The sequence below is a fragment of the Salmo salar genome, chromosome ssa16 (genome assembly GCF_905237065.1).
Source record: "Salmo salar chromosome ssa16, Ssal_v3.1, whole genome shotgun sequence".
NCBI classification, from domain to species: Eukaryota; Metazoa; Chordata; class Actinopteri; order Salmoniformes; family Salmonidae; genus Salmo; species Salmo salar.
Genome location: NC_059457.1, coordinates 2,460,867 through 2,488,575, shown reverse-complemented (window position 1 = coordinate 2,488,575; position 27,709 = coordinate 2,460,867). Strand labels below are relative to the sequence as shown.

Sequence of the window (27,709 nt, the reverse complement as noted above, 5' to 3'; positions counted from 1 at the left end):
GAATAATAATTCATGAAGCAGGCAGGACTCAGAAATCATGACCACTGTATATAATGCAAATTAGATGGGCTTGTTTTGCCTCCCATTATATGGATTAAAGTGATGCCACATGGATAAGTGATGTCATCGAGTGGTAGATTTAAACATTGTTCATATGCGACCAGCTCAAACTAGTTTCGAAAAAAAAGTAGGACGACACAGTAAACGCAAGCTGTAGTCTGGGTGCGGAAAGCAAACGACTACACAACCGGTATAGTGATTTGACAGACTGGGAAGTTGCCTGTTTGTGAGAATGAAGTAAGTTGACGCACTGTTTTCTTATCCCGCATTATTTTGTCAGTTTAAGGCATTCATTATTAAGAATCATAGAGCATATCCATATGTTATTTACATTGTTTCTTTGTTCACTGATTTGCTGTCGATGTTCAGAACAAGTGCATGCCTTGGTAGGCTGGGAAGTGCGCATTACGCACAAAGCAAATCTTCAATATGTTTTACGAACAATCAAATACCATATCGCTACAGAATGGGTTTTTACTCTATATTCTCAAACTCTAAGGTAAATTTTGAATATACCGTTTTAAAACTTCTTACAATGGGAGGGAGATTTTTTTAAACTTTGTTTTCACATTCCTACAGGAGCATCCTTGTGTTATCATTTAGCCCAACTCTATTAGGTGTTAGAAAGGGTATCCTATGGTGTTACTTGTTTAGCTTACAGGTATTACCACCTAAACCAGAATCAGATGTAATTATTCAATCAGATAATCCAAATATGGGAAAGTAGATTCAGCTTTTGATAGTGCAAGTGATCTAATTAATTGAGGTTTAATGATAGAAAAAGTGGTTTCTATTCATTTCAGGACAATCATCAGACAGTGTGGTTTCTAAATGTGTTTGTTCTCCTGTCAAAACCATCAAAATGTTGGGATTCATCTGACCCTGTAGGAAGCTACCATGGCTAGCTCATTGTTTGCCTTGGGGGTTTATTTTACTCCCAATTAAAGCAACACTCTTCATGCACTTGCAGGATGTCAATCCTGCCAGAGATTTTCCACACACTTTTGTCTAGTTTTAGGTTATAAGGCATGGCATGGTAAGGTAATCCTATATGAGACTATATTCAGGCTTTATAACTAAGTCATGGTTGAACTGAGGAAGAGTGATTGGAGGAATGGAATGCACCCATCATTCTTTTGTAGAGCTCCATTGAAAACAACTTTTAAAGATTTTATTTTCCTAACCTTTTAGCTAAGGCTTTGTTTGTCTTGTATGTAGTTGTGAGGCAGTTGTGAAGTAGCTGTGAATAGTTGTGACATCCTCAGCTCACGTTGTCTATTTGTTCAGTATGTCTACGCATGTTGGTTCTATGGTTATAACAAGGTCATGTCTTAGTAAAACCTTGATTCACATTGTTAATACAGTGTTTGGTTGATATGCTAATTTTGTTCTAGAGATCCACGACGGATCTGCGTTCAAGATCATCTTTAAACGACTTTCATGAAGTTTGCCTTTTGGGAGAGTGAACTCTCCGGTTCATGAGGAAGTTCTCAAAATGTACTGCTCTCGCATCTACCAAAGGGAGCATCACGCTTATTTTCTTCATCTTAAGACTTCATTGTCTTCTTATGCAAATAGGTTTACATTCAGCTGGACAGTGGAGAGGCCTTGCTCCTAAGATGTGGCATGGGATCTGTGTTAGGGCTTTTGAGAGAAATGAAAACAGGCAAGAAGGCCCTTTGTTTTGGCCCAATGAATCAGTATTCCTTTGAGGGGACTCTAAAGGCCTTTCAGCAAGCGCTTGGCCTCTCCCTCCGCATGGCTGGAGCACAGAGATGGAGAGGGAGCCTGCTGAGAGCCTGTTCTGTTCACACAAAAGCCCGGAGAAGCCCTCCACATTTGGGGCCGGGAGACGAGCGGGATTTGCTCAGCCGGCTGACGTGTGAAAGAACGGACTCATTTAATGGAGGCCTTTCTCTTGAAACTGAACTCTCAAAGAAGACTCTGTAATTTCCCAGCCCAGTAATGGGGGGGGGGGGGGGGTGGATAGAGACAGGGAGAGATGTATGGGTTATTGACACATTTAATGTATTCAAAGGGGATGCCTGTGGCCCACATATTAAGGGGATATACTGCTGTACTTGTTGATTGAGCACTCATCAAGTAAGGCTTGAAGGCGTTCAGTTGATTCAGTGAGACAAAGGTTAACTAGGCAAAATATTATGATCGGATAAGAGCAATGTAAGAATCCATTAGCCTACTTTCATCATGCATAACTGTCAACAGGAAAATGTCTGTAAGTGGTGTACACTACCGTTCAAAAGTTTGGGGTCACTTAGAAATGTCCTTGTTTTTGAAAGAAAATAAAATGTTTTGTCCATTAAAATAACATCAAATTGACCAGAAATACAGTGTAGACATTGTTAATGTTGTAAATGACTATTGTAGCTGTAGCTGGAATATCTTCATAGGCGTACAGAGGCCCATAATCAGCAACGATGATCCAGATACTCAACTAGTCTTAAGAAGGCCCGTTTTATTGCTTCTTTAATCAGAACAACAGTTTTCAGCTGTGCTAACATAATTGCAAAAGGGTTTTCTAATGATCAATTAGCCTTTTAAAATGATAAACTTGGATTAGCTAACACAACGTGCCATTGGAACACAGGAGTGATGGTTGCTGATAATGGGCCTCTGTACGCCTATGTACAGTTGAAGTCGGAAGTTTACATACAGAGGTTGGAGTCATTAACCTCTCTAGGGTAGGTCGCACCAAATCGTCCCACCTACGTAACAGCCAGTGTAATCCCGTGGGGCGTTATTCAAAAACCTCAAAAATGCAAAAACTTCAATTTTTCAAACATATGACTATTTTACACCATTTTAAAGACAAGTCTCTCGTTAATCTAACCACACTGCCCGATTTCAAAAAGGCTTTACAACGAAAGCAAAACATTACATTATGTCAGCAGAGTACCCAGCCATAAATAATCAGACACCCATTTTTCAAGCTAGCATATAATGTCACATAAACCCAAACCACAGCTAAATGCAGCACTAACCTTTGATGATCTTCATCAGATGACAACCCTAGGAAATTATGTTATACAATACATGCATGTTTTGTTCAATCAAGTTCATATTTATATCAAAAAACAGCTTTTTACATTAGCATGTGACTAGCATGTGACTAGCATTCCCACCGAACACTGCCGGTGAATTTACTAAATTACTCACGATAAACGTTCACAAAAAGCTTAACAATTATTTTAAGAATTATAGATACAGAACTCCTCTATGCACTCGATATGTCCGATTTTAAAATAGCTTTTCGGTGAAAGCACATTTTGCAATATTCTCAGTAGATAGCCCGGCATCACAGGGCTAGCTATTTAGACACCCAGCAAGTTTAGCACTCACCAAAGTCAGCTTTACTATAAGAAAAATGTTATTACCTTTGCTGTCTTCGTCAGAATGCACTCCCAGGACTTCTACTTCAATAACAAATGTTGGTTTGGTTCAAAATAATCCATAGTTATATCCAAACAGCGGCGTTTTGTTCGTGCGTTCAAGACACTATCCGAAAGGGTAAATAAGGGTGACGAGCATGGCGCAATTCGTGACAAAGAAATTCTAAATATTCCATTACCGTACTTCGAAGCATGTCAACCGCTGTTTAAAATCAATTTTTATGCCATTTTTCTCATAAAAAAGCGATAATATTCCGACCGGGAATCTGCGTTTAGGTAAACAGACGAAAGAAAATAAAGCATTCGGTCGACTCGGGCACGCGCCTAAGCCCATAGTACTCTGATCGGCCACTTGCCAAAAGCGATAATGTGTTTCAGCCAGAGGCTGCCTCGATATCGTTCAGCTTTTTCCCGGGCTCTGAGAGCCTATGGGAGCCATAGGAAGTGTCACGTTAGAGCAAAGATCCTCAGTCTTCAATAAAAAGAGCCAAGATGAAACACAAATTGTCAGACAGGCCACTTTCTGCATGGAATCTTCTCAGGTTTTGGCCTGCCATTTGAGTTCTGTTATACTCACAGACACCATTCAAACAGTTTTAGAAACTTTAGGGTGTTTTCTATCCAAAGCCAATAATTATATGCATATTATAGTTACTGGGCAGGAGTAGTAACTAGATTAAATCGGGTACGTTTTTTATCCGGCCGTGTCAATACTGCCCCCTAGCCCTAACAGGTTAAAACTCGTTTTTCAACCACTCCACAAATTTCTTGTTAACAAACTATAGTTTTGGCAAGTCGGATAGGACATCTACTTTGTGCATGACCCATTTAATTTTTCCAACAATTGTTTACAGACAGATTATTTCACTTAAAATTCATTGTATCACAATTCCAGTGGGTCAGAAGTTTACATACACTAAGTTGACTGTGACTTTAAACAACTTGGAAAATTCCAGAAAATGGTGTCATGGCTTTAGAAGCTTCTGATAGGCTAATTGACATCATTTGAGTCAATTGGAGGTGTACCTGTGGATGTATTTCAAGGCCTACCTTAAAACTCAGTGCCTCTTTGCTTGACATCATGGGAAAATCAAAAGAAATCAGCAAAGACCTCAGAAAAACAATTGTAGACCACAAGTCTGGTTCATCCTTGGGAGCAATTTCCAAACGCCTGAAGGTACCACGTTCATCTGTACAAACAATAGTACGCAAGTATAAACACCATGGGACCACGCAGCCGTCATACCGCTCAGGAAGGAGATGCGTTCTGTCTCCTAGAGATGAACCGTCATAAAAAAGCAAGACTACGGTTTGCAACTTGCCATGGGGACAAAGATCGTACTTTTTGGAGAAATCTCCTCTGGTCTGATGAAAGAAAAATAGAACTGTTTGGCCATAATGACCATTGTTATGTTTGGAAGAAAAAGGGGGAGGCTTGCAAGCCAAAGAACACCATCCCAACCGTGAAGCCTGGGGGTGGCAGCATCATGTTGTGGGAGTGCTTTGCTGCAGGAGGCTAGTGCATGTCACAAAATAGATGGCATCACGAGGGAGGAAAATTATATGGATATATTGAAGCAACATCTCAAGACATCAGTCAGGAAGTTAAAGCTTGGTCGCAAATGGGTCTTCCAAATCGACAATGACCGCAAGCATACAGTGAGGGAAAAAAGTATTTGATCCCCTGCTGATTTTGTACGTTTGCCCACTGATAAAGAAATTATCAGTCTATAATTTTAATGGTAGGTTTATTTGAACAGTGAGAGACAGAATAACAACAACAAAATCCAGAAAAACGCATGTCAAAAATGTTATAAATTGATTAGCATTTTAATGGGGTAAATAAGTATTTGACCCCTCTGCAAAACATGACTTAGTACTTGGTGGCAAAACCCTTGTTGGCAATCACAGAGGTCAGACGTTTCTTGTAGTGGGCCACCAGGATTGCACACATCTCAGGAGAGATTTTGTCCCACTCCTCTTTGCAGATCTTCTCCAAGTCATTAAGGTTTCGAGGCTGACGTTTGGCAACTCGAACCTTCAGCTCCCTCCACAGATTTTCTATGGGATTAAGGTCTGGAGACTGGCTAGGCCACTCCAGGACCTTAATGTGCTTCTTCTTGAGCCACTCCTTTGTGGCCTTGGCCGTGTGTTTTGGGTCATTGTCATGCTGGAATACCAATCCACGACCCATTTTCAATGCCCTGGCTGAGGGAAGGAGGTTCTCACCCAAGATTTGATGGTACATGGCCCCGTCCATCGTCCCTTTGATGCGGTGAAGTTGTCCTGTCCCCTTAGCAGAAAAACACCCCCAAAGCATAATGTTTCCATCTCCATGTTTGACAGTGGGGATGGTATTCTTGGGGTCATAGGCAGCATTCCTCCTCCTCCAAGCACGGCGAGTTGAATTGATGCCAAAGAGCTCCAATTTGGTCTCATCTGACCACAACACTTTCACCCAGTTGTCCTCTGAATCATTCAGATGTTCATTGGCAAACTTCAGACGGGCATGTATATGTGCTTTCTTGAGCAGGGGAACCCTGCAGGCGCTGCAGGATTTCAGTCCTTCACGGCGTAGTGTGTTACCAATTGTTTTCTTGGTGACTATGGTCCCAGCTGCCTTGAGATAATTGACAAGATCCTCCCGTGTAGTTCTGGGCTGATTCCTCACCGTTCTCATGATCATTGCAACTCCACGAGGTGAGATCTTGCATGGAGCCCCAGGCTGAGGGAGATTGACAGTTCTTTGTGTTTCTTCCATTTTCTAATAATCGCACCAACTGTTGTCACCTTCTCAACAAGCTGCTTGGCGATTGTCTTGTAGCCCATTCCAGCCTTGTGTAGGTCTACAATCTTGTCCCTGACATCCTTGGAGAGCTCTTTGGTCTTGGCCATGGTGGAGAGTTTGGAATCTGATTGATTGATTGCTTCTGTGGACAGGTGTCTTTTATACAGGTAACAAGCTGAGATTAGGAGCACTCCCTTTAAGAGTGTGCTCCTAATCTCAGCTCGTTACCTGTATAAAAGACACCTGGGAGCCAGAAATCTTTCTGATTGAGAGGGGGTCAAATACTTTTTTTCCCTCATTAAAATGCAAATGAATTTATAACATTTTTGACATGCGTTTTCTGGATTTTTTTGTTGTTATTCTGTCTCTCACTGTTCAAATAAACCTAAAATTAAAATTATAGACTGATCATTTCTTTGTCAGTGGGCAAACGTACAAAATCAGCAGGGGATTAAATACTTTTTTCCCTCACTGTACTTCCAAAGTTGTGGCAAAATGGCTGAAGGACAATAAAGTCAAGGTATTCGAGTGGCCATCACGAAGCCCTGACCTTAATCCTGTAGAAAATGAATGGGCAGAACTGAAAAAGCGAGTGCGAGCAAGGAGTCCTACAAACCTGACTCAGTTACACAAGCTCTGTCAGGAGGAATGGACCAAAATTCACCCATCTTATTGTGTGAAGATTGTGGAAGGCTACCCAAAACGTTTGACCCAAGTTTAACAATTTAAAGGCAATGCTACCAAATACTAATTGAGTGTATTTAAACTTCTGAGCCACTGGGAATGTGATGAAAGAAATAAAAGCTGAAATAAATAATTCTCTCTATTATTATTCTGACATTTCACATTCTTAAAATAAAGTGGTGATCCTAACTGACCTAAGACAGGGAATTTTTACTAGGATTAAATGTCAGGAATTGTGAAAAACTGAGTTTAATTGTATTTGGCTAAGGTGTATGTAAACTTCCGACTTCAACTGTAGATATTCCATTAAAAATCTGCCGTTTCCAGCTACAATAGTCATTTACAACATTAACAATGTCTACACTGTATTTCTGATCAATGTGATGTTTTTTTAACGGACAAAACATTTGCTTTTCTTTCAAAAACAAGGACATTTCTAAGTGAACCCAAACTTTTGAATGGTAGCATATTTGCGTGGTTTTCCATGTAGTCATGGAAACAAAAAATACAGATATTAGTAGGCTATGTTCATAGGCTTAAATGATCCACCAACTAAGATGAAGAACAGTTAGTTAACTGCAGAGTAACTTCAAAGTAAAGTTGTCTATAAACTGACGGAGAACAGAACAAAGTATGTTATAATAAGTACAGTGTACTGCATTGAGGTGCAGTAACTCATAGCAACACATATAGTGCCTTCAGAAATTATTCACACCCTTGACTTTTTCCACATTCCATATTAGAGCCTGGATTTAGAGTGAATTGAGATTTTGTGTCCCTGACCTTCACACAATAACCCATAATGTCAAAGTGAAATTACACTGAACAAAAATATAAACGCAACATGCAACAATTTCAAAGATTTTACTGAGTTACAGTTCATATAAGGAAATCAGTCAACTGAAATAAATTAATTAGGCCCTAGTCTATGGATTTCACATGACTGGGAATACAGATGCATCTGTTGGTCACAGATTTCTTTAAAAAAAAAGCAGGGGTGTGGATCATAAAACCAGTCCAGCATTTGCGACCACCATTTGCCTCATGCAGTGCGACACATCTCCTTCAAAAAGAGTTGATCAGGCTTTCGATTGTGGCCTGTGGAATGTTGTCCCACTCCTCTTCAATGACTCTGCGAAGTTGCTGGATATTGGCGGGAAATGGAACACACTGTTGTACACGTCGACCCAGAGCATCCCAAACATGCTCAATGGGTGACATGTCTGGTGAATATGCAGGACTTGGAAAAACTGTGAAATGTCAGCTTGTGTACAGATCCTTGCAACATGGGGCTGTGCATTATCATGCTGAAACATGATGAATGGCACTAGAATTGGGCTTCAGGATTTCGTCACGGTATCTCTGTGCCTTCAAATTGCCATCAATAAATTGCAATTGTGTTCATTGTCTGTGGCTTATGTCTGCCCATACCGTAACTTCACCACCACCATGGGACACTCTGTTCACAATGTTGACATCAGCAAACAGTTGGTCCACACGAACGCCGTAGATGCTGTCTGCCATTTGCCAGGTACAGACGATCTCTCAGGTGAAGCCAGATGTGGAGGTCCTGGGCTGGCATGGTTACACTTAGTCTGCGGTTGTGAGGCCAGTTGGATGTACTGCCAAGTTCTCTAAAATGAAGTTGGAAGCAGCTTATGGTAAAGAAATGAATATAAAATTCTCTGACAACAGCTCTGGTAGACATTCCTGCAGTCAGTGTACCAATTGTACGCTCCCTCAAACTTGAAACTCAACAGCATTCTGTTGTGTGACAGAACTGCACATTTTAGAGTGGCCTTTTATTGTCCCCAGCACAAGGTGTACTTGTGTAATGGTCATGCTGTTTAATCAGCTTCTTGATATGCAACACTTGTTAGGTGAATAGATTATCTTGGCAAAATTGGTGCACAAAATCTGAAAGAAATAAGCTTTTTGTGCGTATGGAAAATTTCTGGGATATTTTATTTCAGCTCATGAAACATGGGACCAACACTTTGCATGTTGCATTTATATTTTTTATTTAGTGTATGTTTCTTTTTTCCTTTTTACAAATTAACTAAAATTGAAAACCTGAAATGTTTTGAGTCAATAAGTATTCCACCCCTTTATGGCATGCCTAAATAAGTTCAGGAGTATACATTTGCTTAACAAGTCACATCTTATTTATTTTACTAGGCAAGTCAGTTAAGAACAAATTCTTATTTTCAATGACAGCCTAGGAACAGTGGGTTCTGCCCCTTGTTCAGGGGCAGAACAACAGATTTGTACCTTGTCAGCTCAGGGATTCAAACTTGCAACCTTTTGGTTATTAGTCCAATGCTCTAACCACTAGGCTACGCTGCCGCCCCACATAAGTTGCATGGACTCACTCTGTGTGGAATAATAGTGTTTAACATGTTTTGAATGACTACCTCATCTCTGTACCCAACACATACAATTATCTGTGCGGTCCCTCAGTCGAGCAGTGAATTTTAAACACCGATTCTACCACCAGGTAGGTTTTCCAATGGCTTGCTAAGGTCACCTATTGGTAGATAGGTAAAAATAAAAAAGGAGACATTGATTATCCCTTTGAGCATGGTGAAGTTAGTAATTACACTTAGGATGGTGTAGCAAGACACCTAGTCACTACAAAGATTCAGGTGGCCTTCCTAACTCAGTTGCCAGAGAGGAAGGGAACCGCTCAGGGATTTCACCATGAGGCCAATAGTGACTTTAAAACAGTTACCGAGTTTAATGGCTGTGATAGGAAAAAACTGAGGATGGCTCAACAACATTGTAGTTACTCCACAATACTAACCTAAACGACAGAGTGAAGAGAAGGAAGCCTGTATAAAATAACAAATATTCCAAAATATGCATCCTGTTTGCAATAAGGCACTAAAGTAAAACTGCAAAAAAAAATGGCAAAGCAATTAACTTTATGTCCTGAATACAAAGCGTTATGTTTGGGGCAAATCCAACACAACACATCACTGAGTACCACTCTTCATATTTTCAAGCAGGGTGGTGGCTGCATTATGTAATGGGTATGATTGTCATTGGCAAGGACTAGGGAGTTTTTTGGGGAATAAAAATAAATGGTATAGAGCTAAGCACAAGCAAAATCCTAGAGGAAAACTTGGTTCAGTCTGCTTTCGAACAGACACTGGGAGACAAATTCACCTTTCAGCAGGACAATAATCTAAAACCCAAGGCCAAATATACATTGGAGTGGCTTACCAAGACGGCAATGAATGTTCGAGTGGCCTAGTTACAGTTTTGACTTGAATTGGCTTGAAAATCTATGGCAAGACTTAAAAATGGCTGTCTAGCAATGATCAACAACCAACGTGACAGAACTTGAAGATTTTTTTAAAGAATAATGTGCAAATATTGCACCGTCCAGGTGTGCAAAGCTCTTAGAGAATACCCAGAAAGACTGATAGCTGTAATCACTTCCAAACGTGATTCTAATATGTATGGAGGTGTGAATACTTAAATGAGATAGTTCTTTATTTCATTTTCAATAGATCTGCAAAAATTTCTAAAAACATGTTTTCACTTTGTCATTATGGGGTATTGTGTGCAGATGGGTAAGAAACATATATGTTTTTGATTCAGGCTGTAACACAACAAAATGTGGAATAAGTCAAGGGGTATGAATACTTTCTGAAGGCACGGTAGCTAACTAAACTCCACTCCATGGTGAAGGAAGTTTCTGATTAACTCCACCAACGGAGTGGAGCAGAGACCAGGCTTTTTGGAATTCAGGTCTGACTACATTGATTCACCCAAGATCAATACTTACTTTTTTTTGTATTAAATCCTAACCTTGTACCTATGTTTGCCCTCTGTAGTTTTGTGTCTTTCTGTGTTTGCTGTCAACAAACGTCAATCAAATACAAGCACTGACTGTGTACTTGTTGAGATTCAATTGGCACATGTGCATTTGGGCTGAGTTGCCATCTTAGATCAAGAGCGATGAACAAAGAGTTGGTGGTTGTATATGATGGACAAACATAGGTACAAAGTTAGAAAGTTTCCTAGTTCTGACTAACACGGCATTAGTAATTTGATGCCCAACTCAATAGTCGACGAGGTGGCACGCAACCATTGGTTGATGCAATGCAAAGCCTCCTTTGTTCCTCTGGTAATGTAGAGGTTAAACCAATTCTCTCAATTAACCCACGTCTCTCACCGTTGCCACTTGTTATAGACCCCCTTCGGTCCCCAGTTGTGCCCTGGACACCATATGTGAATTGATCGCCCCCAATCTATCTTCAGAGTTCGTACTGTTAGGTGACCTAAACTGGGACATGCTTAACACTCCGGCCGCCCTACAATCTAAGCTAGATGCCCTCAATCTCACACAAATCATCAAGGAACCTACCAGGTACAACCCTAAATCCGTAACCATGGGCACCCCCTTAGATATCATCCTGACCAACCTGCCCTCTAAATACACCTCTGCTGTCTTCAACCAGGATCTCAGTGATCACTGCCTCATTGCCTGGGTGCGTAATGGGTCTGAGGTCAAACGACCACCCCTCATCACTGTCAAACGCTCCCTAAATCACTTCAGTGAGCAGGCCTTTCTAATCAACCTGGACCGGGTATCCTGGAAGGATATTGACCTCATCCCGTGAGGATGCCTGGTTGCTCTTCAAAAGTGCTCTCCTTTCCATCTTAGATAAGCATGTCACATTCAAACATTTTTGAACTAAGACCAGATATAGCCCTTGGTTCACACCAGACTTGACTGCCCTTGACCAGCACAAAAACATCCTGTGGCGTTCGGCATTAGCATCGAATAGCCCCGTGATATGCAACTTTTCAGGGAAGTCAGGAACCAACGTACTCAGTTAGGAAAGCTAAGGCTAGCTTTTTCAAACAGAAATTTGCTTCCTGTAGCACTAATTCCAAAAAGTTTTGGGACACTGTAAAGTCCATGGAGAATAAGAGCACCTCCTCCTAGCTGCCCACTGCACTGAGGATAGGAAACAATGTCACCACCGATAAATCTACGATAATCGATAATTTCAATAAGCATTTTTCCTATTACTAGCCTATTCAATCTCTCTTTCGTATCGTCTGAGATCCCGAAAAATTGGAAAGCTGCCACGGTCATCCCCCTCTTCAAAGGGGGAGACACTATAGACCCAAACTGTTATAGACCTATAGATACTGGCCTGCCTTTCTAAAATCTTCAAAAGCTAAGTTAATAAACAGATCACTGACCATTTTGAATCCAAACCGTACCTTCTCCACTATGCAATCTGGTTTCCAAGCTGGTCATGGGTGCACCTCATATCATATCATGACCACCATCGATAAAAGACAGTAATGTGCAGCCGTATTCATCGACCTGGCAAAGGCTTTCGACTCCGTCAATCATTGCATTCTTATCAGCAGACTCAATAGCATTGGCTTCTCAAATGACTGCCTCGCCTGGTTCACCAACTACTTCTCAGATAGAGTTCAGTGTGTCAAATCGGAGGGCCTGTTGTCTGGAACTCTGGCAGTCTCTATGGGGGTGCCACAGGGTTCAAATCTCGGGCCGACTCTTTTCTCTGTAAATATCAACGATGTCGCTCTTGCTGCTGGTGATTCTCTGATCCAACACTACGCAGGCCACACCATTCTGTATACATCTGGCCCATCTTTGGACACTGTGCTAACAAATCTACAAACGAGCTTCAACGCCATACAAAACTCCTTCCATGGCTTCCAACTGCTTTTAAATGCTAGTAAAACTAAGTGCATGCTCTTCAACCAATTGCTGCCCGCACCCTCCCGCCCGACTAGCATCACTACTCTGGACGGTTCTGACCTAGAATATGTGGACAACTACAAATACCTAGGTGTCTGGTTAGACTGTAAACTCTCCTTCCAGACTCACATTAAGCATCTCCAATCCAAAATTATATCTAGAATCGGCTTCCTGTTTCGCAACAAAGCGTCCTTCACTCATGCCGCCAAACATATCCTTGTAAAACTGACTATCCTACCGATCCTTGACTTCGGCGATGTCATTTACAAAATAGCCTCCAACACTCTACTCAGCAAACTGGATGTAGTCTATCACAGTGCCATCTGTTTTATCACCAAAGCCCCATATACTACCCACCACTGCGACCTGTATGCTCTCGTTGGCTGGCCCTCACTACATATCTGTCGCCAAACCCACTGGCTCCAGGTCATCTATAAGTCTTTGCTAGGTAAAGCCCCGCCTTATCTCAGCTCACTGGTCACCATAGCAACACCCACCTGTAGCATGTGCTCCAGCAGGTATATTGCACTGGTCATCCCCAAAGCCAACACTTCCTTTGGCTGGCTTTCCTTCCAGTTCTCTGCTGCCAATGACTGGAACGAATTGCAAAAATCTCTGAAGCTGGAGTCTTATATCTCCTTCTCTAACTTTAAGCATCAGCTGTCAGAGCAGCTTACTGATCACTTTACCTGTACACAGCCAATCTGTAAATAGCCCACCCAACTACCTCATCCCCATATTATTGCTTACCCTCTTGCTCTTTTGCACCCCAGTATCTCTACGTGCACTTTTTATTTATATTTTTTTTATTTCACCTTTATTTAACCTCTCTGGGACATGTGGGACGCTAGCGAGCTAGCGCCTGCGGGACACACTATTCAACAGCCAGTGAAATAGCAGGGCGACAAATTCAAAACAACAAAAAATAATTCAAATTTCTCAAACATACAACTATTATATCCCATTTTAAAGATACACTTCTCGTTAATCCAACCACATTGTCCGATTTCAAAAAGGCTTTACGGCGAAAGCATAACATTAGATTATGTTAGGACAGCGCCGAGACAAGAAAAACCACACAGCCATTTTCCAAGCAAGGAGAGGCGTCACAAAAACCAGAAATACAGCTAAAATTAATCACTAACCTTTGATGATCTTCATCAGATGACACTCCCAGGACTCAATGTTACACAATACATGTATGTTTTGTTCAATAAAGTTCATATATCCAAAAACCCCATTTTACATTGGCGCGTGATGTTCAGAAATGTTTTGCCTCCCAAAACTTCCGGTGAATGAGCACATCAATTTACAAAAATACTCATCATAAACATTGATCAAATTTACAACAGTTATTGAAAGAATTATATATACACTTCTCCTTAATGCAACCGCTGTGTCAGATTTCAAAATAGCTTTAGGGCGAAAGCACATTGTTCAATATTCTGAGTACAGAGCTCAGTCATCAAAGCAAGCTATACAGTTACCCGCCAAGTTCTGGAGTCAACAAAACTCAGAAATAGTATTATAAATCTTCACTTACCTTTGCTGATCTTCGTCGGAATGCACTCCCAGGACTCCCACTTCCACAAGAAATGTTCATTTTGTTCGATAAACTCCATATTTATGTCCAAATACCTCCGTTTTGTTCACACGTTCAGATCACTATTCCAAGGGCATAATGCGCGAGCGCAAAACCCGAGACGAAAAGTCAAAAAGTTCCATTACCGTTCGAAGAAACATGTCAAACGATGTTTACAATCAATCCTTATGGTCTTTTTAACATAAATCTTCGATAATATTCCAACCGGACAATAGCATATTCATTACAGAGGAAAAAGAAGGAACGGCGTGCCTGGGTGACTGCGCAGTAAACAACTCATTGGTCTTAGGCAGTCCACAGCTCTTCTTCTCTCCCCAGTAACAGTAGAAGCATGAAACAAGGTTCTAAAGACTGTTGACATCTAGTGGAAGCCTTGGGAAGTGCAAAATGACCCCACAGACACTGTAGTTTGGATAGGCAATCACTTGAAAAACTACAACCACTTCCTGGTTGGATTTCTTCTCAGGTTTTTGCCTGCCATATGAGTTCTGTTATACTCACAGACATCATTCAAAGAGTTTTAGAAACTTCAGAGTGTTTTCTATCCAAATCTACTAATAATATGCATATCTTACCTTCTGAGTCTGAGTAGGAGGCAGTTTAATTTGGGCACGTTTTTCATCCGAACGTGAAAATACTGCCCCCTGTCCCTATTAACAGTTAAAAGAAGGTGCTTACATCAAACAGTTTGCAATGACTTCTCTCCACATAGGAATACATTGCCTGCTCCCCTAAATTCAACCTGAAGCCTGCATATCCTACCTTCTGGGCCCGAGTAGCAGGCAGTTTAATTTGGGCACATTATTCATCTGAATTTTCGAATACTGCCCCCTGTCACCAAGAAGTTAACCAGGTAGGCCAGTTGAGAACAAGTTCTCATTTACAATTGTGACCTGGCCAAGATAAAGCAAAGCAGTGCGACAAAAAGAACAACACAGAGTTACACATGGAATAAACAAACATACAATCAATAATACAGTAGAAAAGGTCTATATACAGTGTGTGCAAATGAGGTAGGATTGTGCACATCAACATCTGCATATCTATCACTCCAGTATTAATGCTAAATTGTAATTATTTTTTGCCACCGGGGCCTATTTATTGCCTACCTCTCTACTCTTCTACATTTGCACACACTGTACATAGATTTTTCTATTTTTATTTTCTTTTGTGTTATTAACTGTACGTTTGTTTATGTGTAACTCTGTGTTGTTTTTGTCGCACTGCTTTGCTTTATCTTGGCAAGGTCGCAGTTGTAAATGAGTACTTGTTCTCAACTGGCCTACCTGGTTAAATCAAGGTGAAATAAAAAATAAATAAAAAATGCCTACGCATCTACAGTCGTGGCCAAAGGTTTTGAGAATGACACAAATATGAATTTTCACAAAGTCTGCTGCCTCGGTTTGTATGAAGGCAATTTGCATATACTCCAGAATGTTATGAAGAGTGATCAGATGAATTGCAATTAACTGCAAAGTCCCTCTTTGCCATGGAAATGAACTGAATCCCAAAAAACATTTCCACTGCATTTCAGCCCTGCCACAAAAGGACCAGCTGACATCATGTCAGTGATTCTCTCATTAACACAGGTGTGAGTGTTGACGAGGACAAGGCTGGAGATCACTCTGTCATGCTGATTGAGTTTGAATAACAGATTGGAAGCTTCAAAAGGAGGGTGGTGCTTGGAATCATTGTTCTTCCTCTATCAACCATGATTACCTGCAAGGAAACATGTGCCGTCATCATTGCTTTGCACAAAAAGGGCTTCACATGCAAGGATATTGCTGCCAGTAAGATTGCACCTAAATCAACCATTTATCGGATCATCAAGAACTTCAAGGAGAGCGGTTCAATTGTTGTGAAGAAGGCTTCAGGGCGTATCTGCACGCACAGTGAGGCGAAGACTTTTGAAGGATGGCCTGGTGTCAAGAAGGGCAGCAAAGAAGCCACTTCTCTCCAGGAAAAACATCAGGGACAGACTGATATTCTGCAAAAGGTACAGGGATTGGACTGCTGAGGACTGGGGTAAAGTCATTTTCTCTGATGAATCCCTTTTCCGATTGTTTGGGGCATCCGGAAAAAAACTTGTCCGGAGAAGACACGGTGAGCGCTACCATCAGTCCTGTGTCATGCCAACAGTAAAGCATCCTGAGACATGTGTGGGGTTGCTTCTCAGCCAAGGGAGTGGGCTCACTCACAATTTTGCCTAAGAACACAGCCATGAATAAAGAATGGTACCAACACATCCTCCGAGAGCAACTTCTCCCAACCATCCAGGAACAGTTTGGTGGCGAACAATGCCTTTTTCAGCATGATGGAGCACCTTGCCATAAGGCAAAAGTGATAACTAAGTGGCTCGGGGAACAAAACATCGATATTTTGGGTCCATGGCCAGGAAACTCCCCAGACCTTAATCCTATTGAGAACTTGTGGTCAATCCTCAAGAGGCGGGTGGACAAACAAAAACCCACAAATTCTGACAAACTCCAAGCATTGATTATGCAAGAATGGGCTGCCATCAGTCAGGATGTGGCCCAGAAGTTAATTGACAGCATGCCAGGGCGGATTGCAGAGGTCTTGAAAAAGAGGGTCAATACTGCAAATGTTGACTCTTTGCATCAACTTCATGTAATTGTCAATAAAAGCCTTTGACACTTATGAAATGCTTGTAATTATACTTCAGTATTCCATAGTAACATCTGACAAAAATATATAAAGACACTGAAGCAGAAAACTTTGTGGAAATTAATATTTGTGTCATTCTCAAAACTTTTGGCCACGACTGTAGTCGGGCAGGAACTCAACCATGGTCACTCACAAGTTACAAACCATCCCAACCATCCAATCATCCAATCACAAGCTACAGCCTAGGTGTCTCTGTCAATTAGAAAAAAAGTTCATACTCTGGCTTGAAGAGAGTGCATAGTATTATTAATGTTGCTGTAACATTATGTCATCATAGTAGGATCAATACCAATGGATACATTGCAGATGTGTGACAGTTTTAAGATGTAACTTAAGCACATCCAATATTGTACAACATAAGCCAGTACATTATGATGATGGCTCACAAAAATGCTGTTGAAATGGGGTGGTCATTTAAAATAAACAGAGTGGCTGTGCATCTGAGTTCTCTTCTCGACAGCTAAAGCTCCGAAGCCTCTGCACAAATACATCTCCCAAAAGTATAAAAAAGATATAGGACATACATGGAACCATAATGTGTTTTGATGCTCTATTTCAGCCCAGTGGCTAGTAAACTTTCCAAAAATATGTTGATAATGATATTACATTTTCTCTTCACAGAATGCAAGGTGTGTTCTCAATGACACTTGTGCTGCTTGTGGCCTTGATGGTCACAGCAGAAGCAGCACACAAACATGGTGACAAAAAAGGTGAGACGTGATCAAACTACAAACTACATTAATGTGTATAGATAAAAAAATATATATCCCTTTGAAGGAGCTCATGTTATGCTGTGTTACAGCAAATGTCAGGCAAAATCAATTAAATTATTTATTTGTTTTATTTTTGGTGCCACAGGTCAGAAAGCCAAAGAGGGGGGCAAAGCAGAGTGTGCTGAGAAGCGCTTTGGGAAATGTGTGCCCAATGCTGGTGACTGTGGAGATGGGTTCCGTGAGGCCACCTGCAGTGAGCACACCACCAAACACAAGTGCAATATCCCCTGCAACTGGAAGAAGGCCTTTGGTGGTAAGAGGGCAAATGTTGGAGATGGATGTGGTCCTGACATACATATACAGTACATACATATATTCACATATATGTAAATATACTACATGTATCTGCATTCTGTACCATCATAATTAAGTAACTAGGGCCCAAAGTTTTTCATGGTCACTGGTCAGGTCTCATCGTGGTCAGGAAAAACGCTGGTCCCTAATCATAACGGAATTAGATTAACATGTTTTTATGGATGATTTATATGATAAAATAGATGGTATTTCTTTCTAGCTGACTGCAAGTACAGGTTCACCAATTGGGGCGAGTGTGACACGACCACTGGCACCAAGAGCCGGTCAGGAACCCTGAAGAAAGACCTGTTCAAGTTAGACTGCGAGGCCACCATCACGGTGACCAAGCCATGCTCCTCCAAGCCCAAGGGGAAGGGAGGAAAAGGTAGGTCGGATCTCATTTATTAGACCACCATAGGACAAACCCAGTGGGCAAAACTGGTTGAAATTCTGTTTGTTAAGGGGATGTTGAATACTGATGGCATACTCCTTAGAAGGTATGCATTTGTCACTAAACTGGAAAAGCAGGTTCTCCAAAACAACATGAAAACACAAACCCAACACTGCAGAAAATAAAGCAATTCATATGCTGAAAGGAATTTCATAGCCACCATGTCAAAATGCAATTCGCCCTTTGACTGAGAATAGCCCAATTGAATCCAAACACCTAACTTTTTCTTCTTCTTTTTTTTCTAGGGAAGAGGACAGAGTGACAACTAAAGAGTGAAGCTTGAGGACTGACTGAGACACAGCAGGTGTGACTTCTGGCTTACTTCAGCAGCACAATCGTCACCCTCCTTTGCCAAACACTCAGCCAGTGTCTCTGACTGTGTCCAAAATGACACCCTATCCGTTATATAGTGCACTACTTTAGAACAGAGGGCCCTGGTCAAAAGTAGTGCACTATATAAGGGATAGGGTGTCATTTGGGATGTAGCATCTGTCTCTGCCGCTAAGCGCTTTGTCCTTCTCAAAACAACAACAACAACCCAACAATCTCTGCCTATACTCTCATGTTCATGTCTTTTCACGAAAACAATCTTGTTATGTGTTTTTATTTGTTTTAAGGGTTAAAAAAAATCTTTACATTCTTTTCATTAGGCAACTTGACATATAAGTCAGTCTTCATAGTTTTAGGCCATCCTATGTTTTTTTAACAGAAAATGTAAAGAACTCAACTTCTATAGATAGTTGTAATAAAGCTATAGTTACAAAATTAAACATAAACAAACAACACTATGAACAAAATTATAATATTTCTTCAATGATCATGAGTGTCGTTGACCATGTTCCAGAAGCTCAAAAATACATAATTTAGAAGATTTTAGAGGAATAGATTTTGTAAGTGGATATGTGTACTGTCTATATCCAGGAAACAAATATTAGAATTCTATGGAACTCCTTTGCAAAATGTATTTTTGAACAATAGAAATGACTGGAATTGCAACATGAGGTTTGTATAAAATAATAAAATAATGTACTGTTGTTTGTATAACAAAAATTTGTTGTGTTTTGTCTGAATACTTTTCATATTAAGTAATTGTTTTTATCAAATCAAATCAACGTTTATTTGTCACGTGCGCCGAATACAACAGGTGTAGACCTTACAGTGAACTGCTTACTTACAGGCTCAAACCAATAGTGCAAAAAAGGTGTTAGGTGAACAATAGGTAAGTAAAGAAATAAAACAACAGTAAAAAGACAGGCTATATACAGGTGCGAGGCTATAAAAGTAGCGAGGCTACATACAGACACCGGTTAGTCAGGCTGATTGAGGTAGTATGTACATGTAGATATGGTTAAAGTGACTATGCATATATGATGAACAGAGAGTAGCAGTAGCGTAAAAGAGGGGTTGGTGGGTGGCGGGACACAATGCAGATCTACCCCCAAATCTTATGGCTTGGGGGTAAAAACAGTTGAGAAGCCTTTTTGTCCTAGACTTGGCACTCCGGTACCGCTTGCCGTACAGTAGTAGAGAGAACAGTCTATGACTGGGGTGGCTGGGGTCTTTGACAATTTTTAGGGCCTTCCTCTGACACCCTGGTGTAGAGGATGGCAGGCAGCTTAGCCCCAGTGATGTACTGGGCCGTACGCACTACCCTCTGTAGTGCCTTGAGGTCAGAGGCCGAGCAGTTGGCAGTGATGCAACCAGTAGTTTCCTGAGGGGGAATAGGCTTTGTCGTGCCCTCTTCACGACTGTCTTGGTGTGTTTGGACCATTCTAGTTTGTTGTTGATGTGGACACCAAGGAACTTGAAGCTCTCAACCTGCTCAACTACAGCCCCGTCGATGAGAATGGGGGCGTGCTCGGTCCTCCTTTTCCTGTTGTCCACAATCATCTCCTTAGTCTTGGTTACGTTGAGTGATAGGTTGATATTCTGTCACCACCCGGCCAGGTCTCTTCTGTGTTAATTATAGGGGAAAACACTTTATTGAACCTGATTTGTACAAAATGTAGACATTAATTTTGGAAGACTTTAGAATACTTGAAAAAAGGCAAAGCCTTTCTCCCTGAAAGGATAAAGGTAGAATGGGAAAAAAAGAACGAAAATTACAGTGAACGTGAATTCAGTTACAAATTATCAAATTTAATACATGTTAAATTAACATCAGCCATTTAGCAACTTTTGATAATTTGCTAAATAATAATAATCAACTTCTATGAAAGCACGTCACAACAAAAAATATTTCGTAAACAATAAAAACGTGTTAAAATGTTATGAGCTGTGTAATTACATGCCTTGCATCTTACAGTTCTTACAGTGCATCTTACAGTTCTAGGACAGTGATATAAACCCTTTACTCCATTATCCATTGTCAATTACAGTATTACCACTGGTGAAATACAACTGTTTACCATACAGTCACATAGTAGAAACCAGATAGAAATGGCGGAAGTCTTTTCTTGAGCAAATTAAGGCTTTATGCCATCTTGTTATGTAGTATACCACTTCAGCGCACCACATTATATCACATTGTGGATATTTAATAGCCCTTTCCCACATTCCTAAAGAGCTATCTGTTACACATTTTATAAATCATTATTACATATTGGAGAAGTTCAGGCTAATAGGCAGTACATTACAGGATTGTATTTGTGTGACTTTTCAAGCTATTGATTGAATAGCCACAAAACCACATCATTCAGATTCAACTTACAACATGTTGAGATTTTTTGTAATATTCCCTCTGCGACGAGAGGTAACATCGCACTGACACTCGTCTTAAAGTCGCATTCAGGTTCAATATCATTGTCTGTCCAAGGATTTCATACTTCCATCCACCTCTGACTCTGTACTATTGGATTAATATTATGGACAGCTTCACAGTTTCCAATGGAGTAGCCTGAATTGTAAGAACCCTGGTTATTCAATTTTGAGTTGAGAGAAATAGCCACTGCCTGTTCACCCGCAACCGCAAGACTCTCCAGAGGGTGGTGCGGTCTGCCCAACACATTACCGAGGGCAAACTACCCACCCTCCAGGAAACCTACAGCACCCAATGTCACAAGAAGGACAAAAAGATCATCAAGGACATCAACCACCCGAGCCACGCCTGTTCACCCCACTATCATCCAGAAGGTGAGGTCAGTTTAGGTGCATCAAAGCTGGGGCCGAGAGACTGAAAAAAACAGCTTCTATCTCAAGGCCATCAGACTGTTAAACAGCCATCACTAGCACATTAGAGGCTGCTGCCTATAGGCATAGACTAGAAATCACTGGCCACTTTAAGGAATGGAACACTAGTCACTTTAATAATGTTTACATTTCTTACATTACTCATCTCATATGTATATACTGTATTCTATACTATTCTACGGTATCTTAGTCCATTGCGCTCTGACATCGCTCGTCCATATGTATATAGTCTTAATTCATTCCTACTTAGATTTGTGTGTATTGGGTATATGTGGTGTAATTAGGTAGATATTTTTTTATTTTGTGGAGTATGGGCTTGTGATGAACTACCTATTGAGAAATGGAAGGATCGACCGGCCATGTTTATTGTCAATACCCATCCTAAACACATGCCTGGTGAACATTGGCTAGCTGTGATATTAGAAGATGACAAAGGAGGTAGACAAATCTTAACTTCCCAGGCCTCTGATAACTCTATTGGCTTCGGAAAATTGGTTGAATAATTCAAACTTTTGTTATTCCTATATATATCTGCAGACGCATTACTGGGGAGAGTCAGGTAAAATCCACTGTGCTCCATGATGCACTTCCGTGTACACTCGAATGGAGGTGTTTTTATCATGCCTGAGGGTTTAAGTTAACCCCCACTGCCTCCACCACCTCTTCCTTTAATATCCAACTGTTAAACTTTTGAGGACAGTTTTTCCAATGGACCAACAGCCATTTTTTACCCTGTTCTCTCTTTTGATCCAGAATCTCCTCCACGTGAAATACTTTGTCTTTACCCATCTTTACCTTCTGGAGTTCCTTCTCATAAAAGGAACCCTCTATAAGCTCCCCATCATAATCTTTTAACTTGTAGACAGGGGGTATACGTGGTAGACATTCAGTAACTGTGAACAGCTCATCGCTGTAACCTTGCTCATATTTTAGGTCGAAAACACCCCTCAACTTGGATATATTCGTACCAAGTCACCCGCTATGAATTTAAAATCTATTTTATTCTTACGCCGAAGGGGGAAACCATACATATTTTTAAAGACTTGAAAAGAGTTTTCAGAAGAGACCTTGGAGGGTTTCAACAACCACTTGGGAATGGATAAGTCTATTACTGTGATAGAGTGATGGGGGAGATACCAAGGAATGATTCTGCTGTTCAGGGCTTCCTGCGTCTCTTTGTTCAGAACTGCAAAAATGAACCGCATGAGAACCCCACAATTGAATCATCTGAAAATGAGCCACCTGCAGTAAATGGACAGAAGAGAAAATATGGGTAAATCAGAGGAGGAGGGGTCAGCACCAGGTCCAAGGAAGAAAGGGAACAGCAACAAGGGTAATCCTCCTCTTCCATTTCAGCATGCCTCAAACTCCCTTGATTATGCACATCGCACATCTGAAAAGCTGTGGTCAACTTGGCAATAAAGCAAGGGAAGGTAGTCAAAATAGGACGAGACAAGTTCCATTAAGGTCTCTGGGGGGGAGCAGGCAAGGTGACCAATGTACACTCCAAGTACTACGGCAGTACTGACCACCCCATCATACACATCCTCATGCTGTGTACATGTAGGGGGTGTCGGGGGTCTTGCCTGGGGGGAGTAGAAAGGAGGGCTGTGAGGCATAGAGTCCTTAGGGTCTGGTACCCATGACATATTGGAGTCCTGATATGATATATGAATATCCATGGTATATGCTGAAATGAAGAACCAGAGGCTTTATGGTCACCCCCTTTTATTGTTGAACCATTCCTTGGGGATCAGGGCGTGGTTAACGTAACATCCACATATAGGTTTTTTTCAGGGGATGACCATTCTGAGGATGACCCTTCTGGGGGTTCCTTTGAATCAACATCCTTAGGATTCATATGTATAATGCACTTCCTTATTTTAACAATATTCTGCTGGCGTTGGCTCTGTACAAAGAGAGCATCCACTAACTCAAACATTTTCAATTCCATTATATGCCAACTTTTAAAAGGAATAAGCATACGAAACCTAAAATCCCCAGTCAGTCCACCATAACGGATGTTACCGTTGCGGATTTTCTGGTTGCTGATATAGAACTCCACGCACCGACATGGAAGTCCATTCTTTGTATTTTCACGCTATGAAATATTCTTCCTGAGGAGTCAGGGGCACCTTCCCAATGGGCCTCGTAGCCCGTGAACAAGCTATAACCCTTTGAGACAACTCTCAGTTCAGGACACACCACCTTGCGAAACACATGCCTGTCTTCAAGCCTGTAGTCCACTCCTAATGTCTGGTCTGTATATTCTTCTCCTTCGGCTATGGTAGAGAGTTTCCCTCTGCAATCAGAGTAATCAAACATATACCCCCATAGTTGTCCATTGGACATCAACACTTGGTCTTTCAGCACAGTTACAGGAGGTATTTGGGTTCTATACAAATTTATAAAACAATTTTTTTGGTGCATCGTATATCACTGCTTTATACTCATCCCTTTCTCTATGTTTTAACCGTGGTCCTACTTCCAATGTTAAGGTCGTCACGGGCGTGTCAGTACTTAACAAATCCATGTTTTATTTCTTTCTTCTTTAGAGTCTTCTGTGGTTTATCTCTCTTGAGGTTTCTTGTCGCTCGTAGTGTTCACAGCTTTTACTTATACTGAGGTATACCTACCCCGGAAATTACTGTTTCATATACACGCTCCCCAAACAGCAGATCCATAAGTTCACTACGAAATTGTACAACTCTTTCAAATGTTCAAACACATTCCACAGTTCAACAAGGTCCCTACACACCAATCACCAGGACAGCTTTATTGCAAACACATGCTTAACCCAAAACAGCTGCACTATCAGGTTACATAACCCCTCACTCGATAGCGTGAGAACATCTGGACAGGATGTACATAAACGTGACACAAACAATAGGTCATCAATCACTTTTGGACACAAGCCTTCTACTATAAATCTTCTTGCTTTGACCCTTTTTTGCACTAACTCTATTTGACTCTATGCACCCACACACTTAAACATACTTACACTGACACTGCAACACATACACTCACACATAACACATACCCACAGGCACACATTAGCCACACACACACTTCCACACTTAAAGTTGAAGTCGGAAGTTTACATACACCTTAGCCAAATACATTTAAACTCAGTTTTTCACAATTCCTGACATTTAATCCTAGTAAGAATTCACTGTCTTAGGTCAGTTAGGATCATCACTATATTTTAAGAATGTGAAATGTCAGAATAATAGTAAAGAGAATGAATTATTTCAGTTTGTATTTCTTTCATCACATCCCCAGTGGGTCATAAGTTTACATACACAATTAGTATTTGGTAGCATTACCTTTAAATTCTTTAACTTGGGTCAAACGTTTCAAGTAGCCTTCCACAAGCTTCCCACAATAAGTTGGGTGAATTTTGGCCCATTCCTCCAGACAGAGCAGGTGTAACTGAGTCAGGTTTGTAGGCCTCCTTGCTCGCACACACCTTTTCAGTTCTGCCCATACATTTTCTATGGGATTGAGGTCAGGGCTTTGTGATGGCCACTCCAATACCGTGACTTTGATGTTCTTAAGCCATTTTGCCACAACTTTGGAATTATGCTTGGGGTCATTGTCCATTTGGAAGACCCATTTGCGACCAAGCTTTAACCTCCTGACTGATGTCTTGAGATGTTGCTTCAATATATCCACATCATTTTTCTCCCTCATGATGCCATCTATTTTGTGAAGTGCACCAGTCCCTCCTGCAGCAAAGCACCCCCACAACATGATGCTGCCACCCCCATGCTTCACAGTTGGGATGGTGTTCTTCGGCTTGCAAGCGTCCACCTTTTTCCTCCAAACATAACAATGGTCATAAAGGCCAAACAGTTCTATTTTTGTTTCATCAGAACAGAGGACATTTCTCCAAAAAGTACGATCTTTGTCACCATGTGCAGTTGCAAACTGTAGTCTGGCTTTTTTTATGGCGGTTTTGGAGCAGTGGCTTCTTCCTTGCTGAGCAGCCTTTCAGGTTATGTCGATATAGGACTCGTTTTACTGTGGATATAGATACTTTTGTACCTGTTTCCTCCAGCATCTTCACAAGGTCCTTTGCTGTTGTTCGGGGATTGATTTGCACTTCTGCACCAAAGTACGTTCATCTCTAGGAGACAGAATGTGTCTCCTTCCTGAGCAGTATGACGGCTGCGTGGTCCCATGGTGTTAATACTTGTGTACTATTGTTTGAACAGATGAACGTGGTACCTTAAGGCGTTTGGAAGTTGCTCCCAAGGATGAACCAGACTTGTGGAGGTCTACAAAAAAAATCAGAGGTCTTGGCTGATTTCTTTTGATTTTCCCATGATGTCAAGCAAAGAGGCACTGAGTTTGAAGGTAGGCCTTTAGATACATCCACAGGTACACCTCCAATTGACTCAAATGATGTCAATTAGCCTATCAGAAGCTTCTAAAGCCATGACATTTTCTGGAATTTTCCAAGCTGTTTAAAGGCACAGTCAACTGTGTATATTCTGACCCACTGGAATTGTCATACAGTGAATTATAAGTGAAGTCATTTGTCTGTAAACAATTGTTGGAAAAATGACCTATGTCATGCACAAAGTAGATGTCCTAACCGACTTACCAAAACTATAGTTTGTTAACAAGAAATATGTGGAGTGGTTGAAAAACAAGTTTTAATGACTCCAACCTAAGTGTATGCAAACTTCCGACTTCAACTGTACATACGCTGCTGCTACTGTGTATTATCTATCCTGTTGCCTAGTCACTTTACCCCTACCTATATGTACATATCTACTTTCATTTCCTCGTGCCCCTGCACATCGACTTGGTACTGGTACCCCATATATAGTATATAGCCATGCTAGCATTGCTCATTGAGTATTTATTCCTCGTGTTACACATTTTTTTCTATTATATTTTTGGTATTCTGCACTGCTGGGAATGGCCCATAAGTACACATTTCACTGTTAGTATATACCTGTTGTTTACGAAGCATGTGACAATTAAAACATTAATTTTTTTTACACACACACACACACACACACACACACACACACACACATACATACACACTCACACTCTCACACACAGTATTGTATAGCTAACCTTGAGAAGACACACCACTCAGTCCCATTCAAAAATCTATTTTCCTTAACTCCTAACCCTTACCTAACCTTAACCAGAAAATCTAACCTGAACACTAACCCTTAACCTAGGCGTAGCTCCTTTATTGAAAAGTTATTGAAACTTCACATTTTGAATTGACCCCAACCTTGATTAAAACCTCTTAGATATAAAGTGCCCTGTTTAGGGGACCTGTGTTGTTCTGGTATCTGTTCCGACCGACATTTTCACTTATGTATAAATCCATCTGTGGACACCATAGATCAAAATGGCTTGAATTGTGCGATAGCCCTGGTCCCCACGGTGTGACGTAGGATGTGAAATCTGAAACCAATTGAAGTCGGGATGTCCCTCCTTCCATTTATTTCGGTCTTTCGACTGTCCATCAACTCCTGGCTGAACTCTACGTCACAGGCTTTTCTAGTGTTAACCATAACAGCTTACCTGTAGCCTATTTCTTCTCAACATGTCCCATCTACATTCGATCTAATGTAGGCCTTTGCAGGGATTTCAGTGAACATAAAAAAATCTAGTGTCAGTAATTACATTTTTTTTACTTAGTGTATTTTAGGAAATGACAGTACATTGTAGGTACAATATTACATTATCACAGACATAAGCAGAAGGCAGACAGAATTATTATCAGAAAAATTAAGCACATTATTTTAACAACAACAATATACAGTGAGTAGAAAAGTTTGCTTAGTTTGCACATCAATATATGAGATAACTTGGAAAAGGACAATAAATGAAACTAATGTGCTGCTTTGATTAGTTTTGTATGATTTTCTATAATATAATATGTTCTATAAAATACTATTTTACAAATTGACAATTACACCAGTAGTCCATTTCTGTCTTCCTCAAATAATGAAATATTCTGCAAAGTGTTATAATGGGGGCAG

At 40.8% G+C, this 27,709-nt stretch overlaps 1 protein-coding gene across 2 annotated transcripts; it reads left to right on the top strand.

Annotated features, from left to right (window-relative positions):
* Positions 1-82: 82 nt before the first annotated feature.
* Positions 83-19,553, top strand: pta1 (Pleiotrophic factor-alpha-1). Of its 2 annotated transcripts, XR_006759610.1 has the most exons (6): positions 83-297; positions 17,607-17,695; positions 17,844-18,011; positions 18,273-18,437; positions 18,749-18,881; positions 18,972-19,553. XR_006759610.1 is itself a non-coding variant. In NM_001146527.1 (5 exon segments), coding segments are annotated over 5 exon segments (444 nt in total). In that variant the 5' UTR covers positions 224-292; the 3' UTR covers positions 18,766-19,545.
* The last annotated feature ends 8,156 nt before the right edge of the window (positions 19,554-27,709 follow it).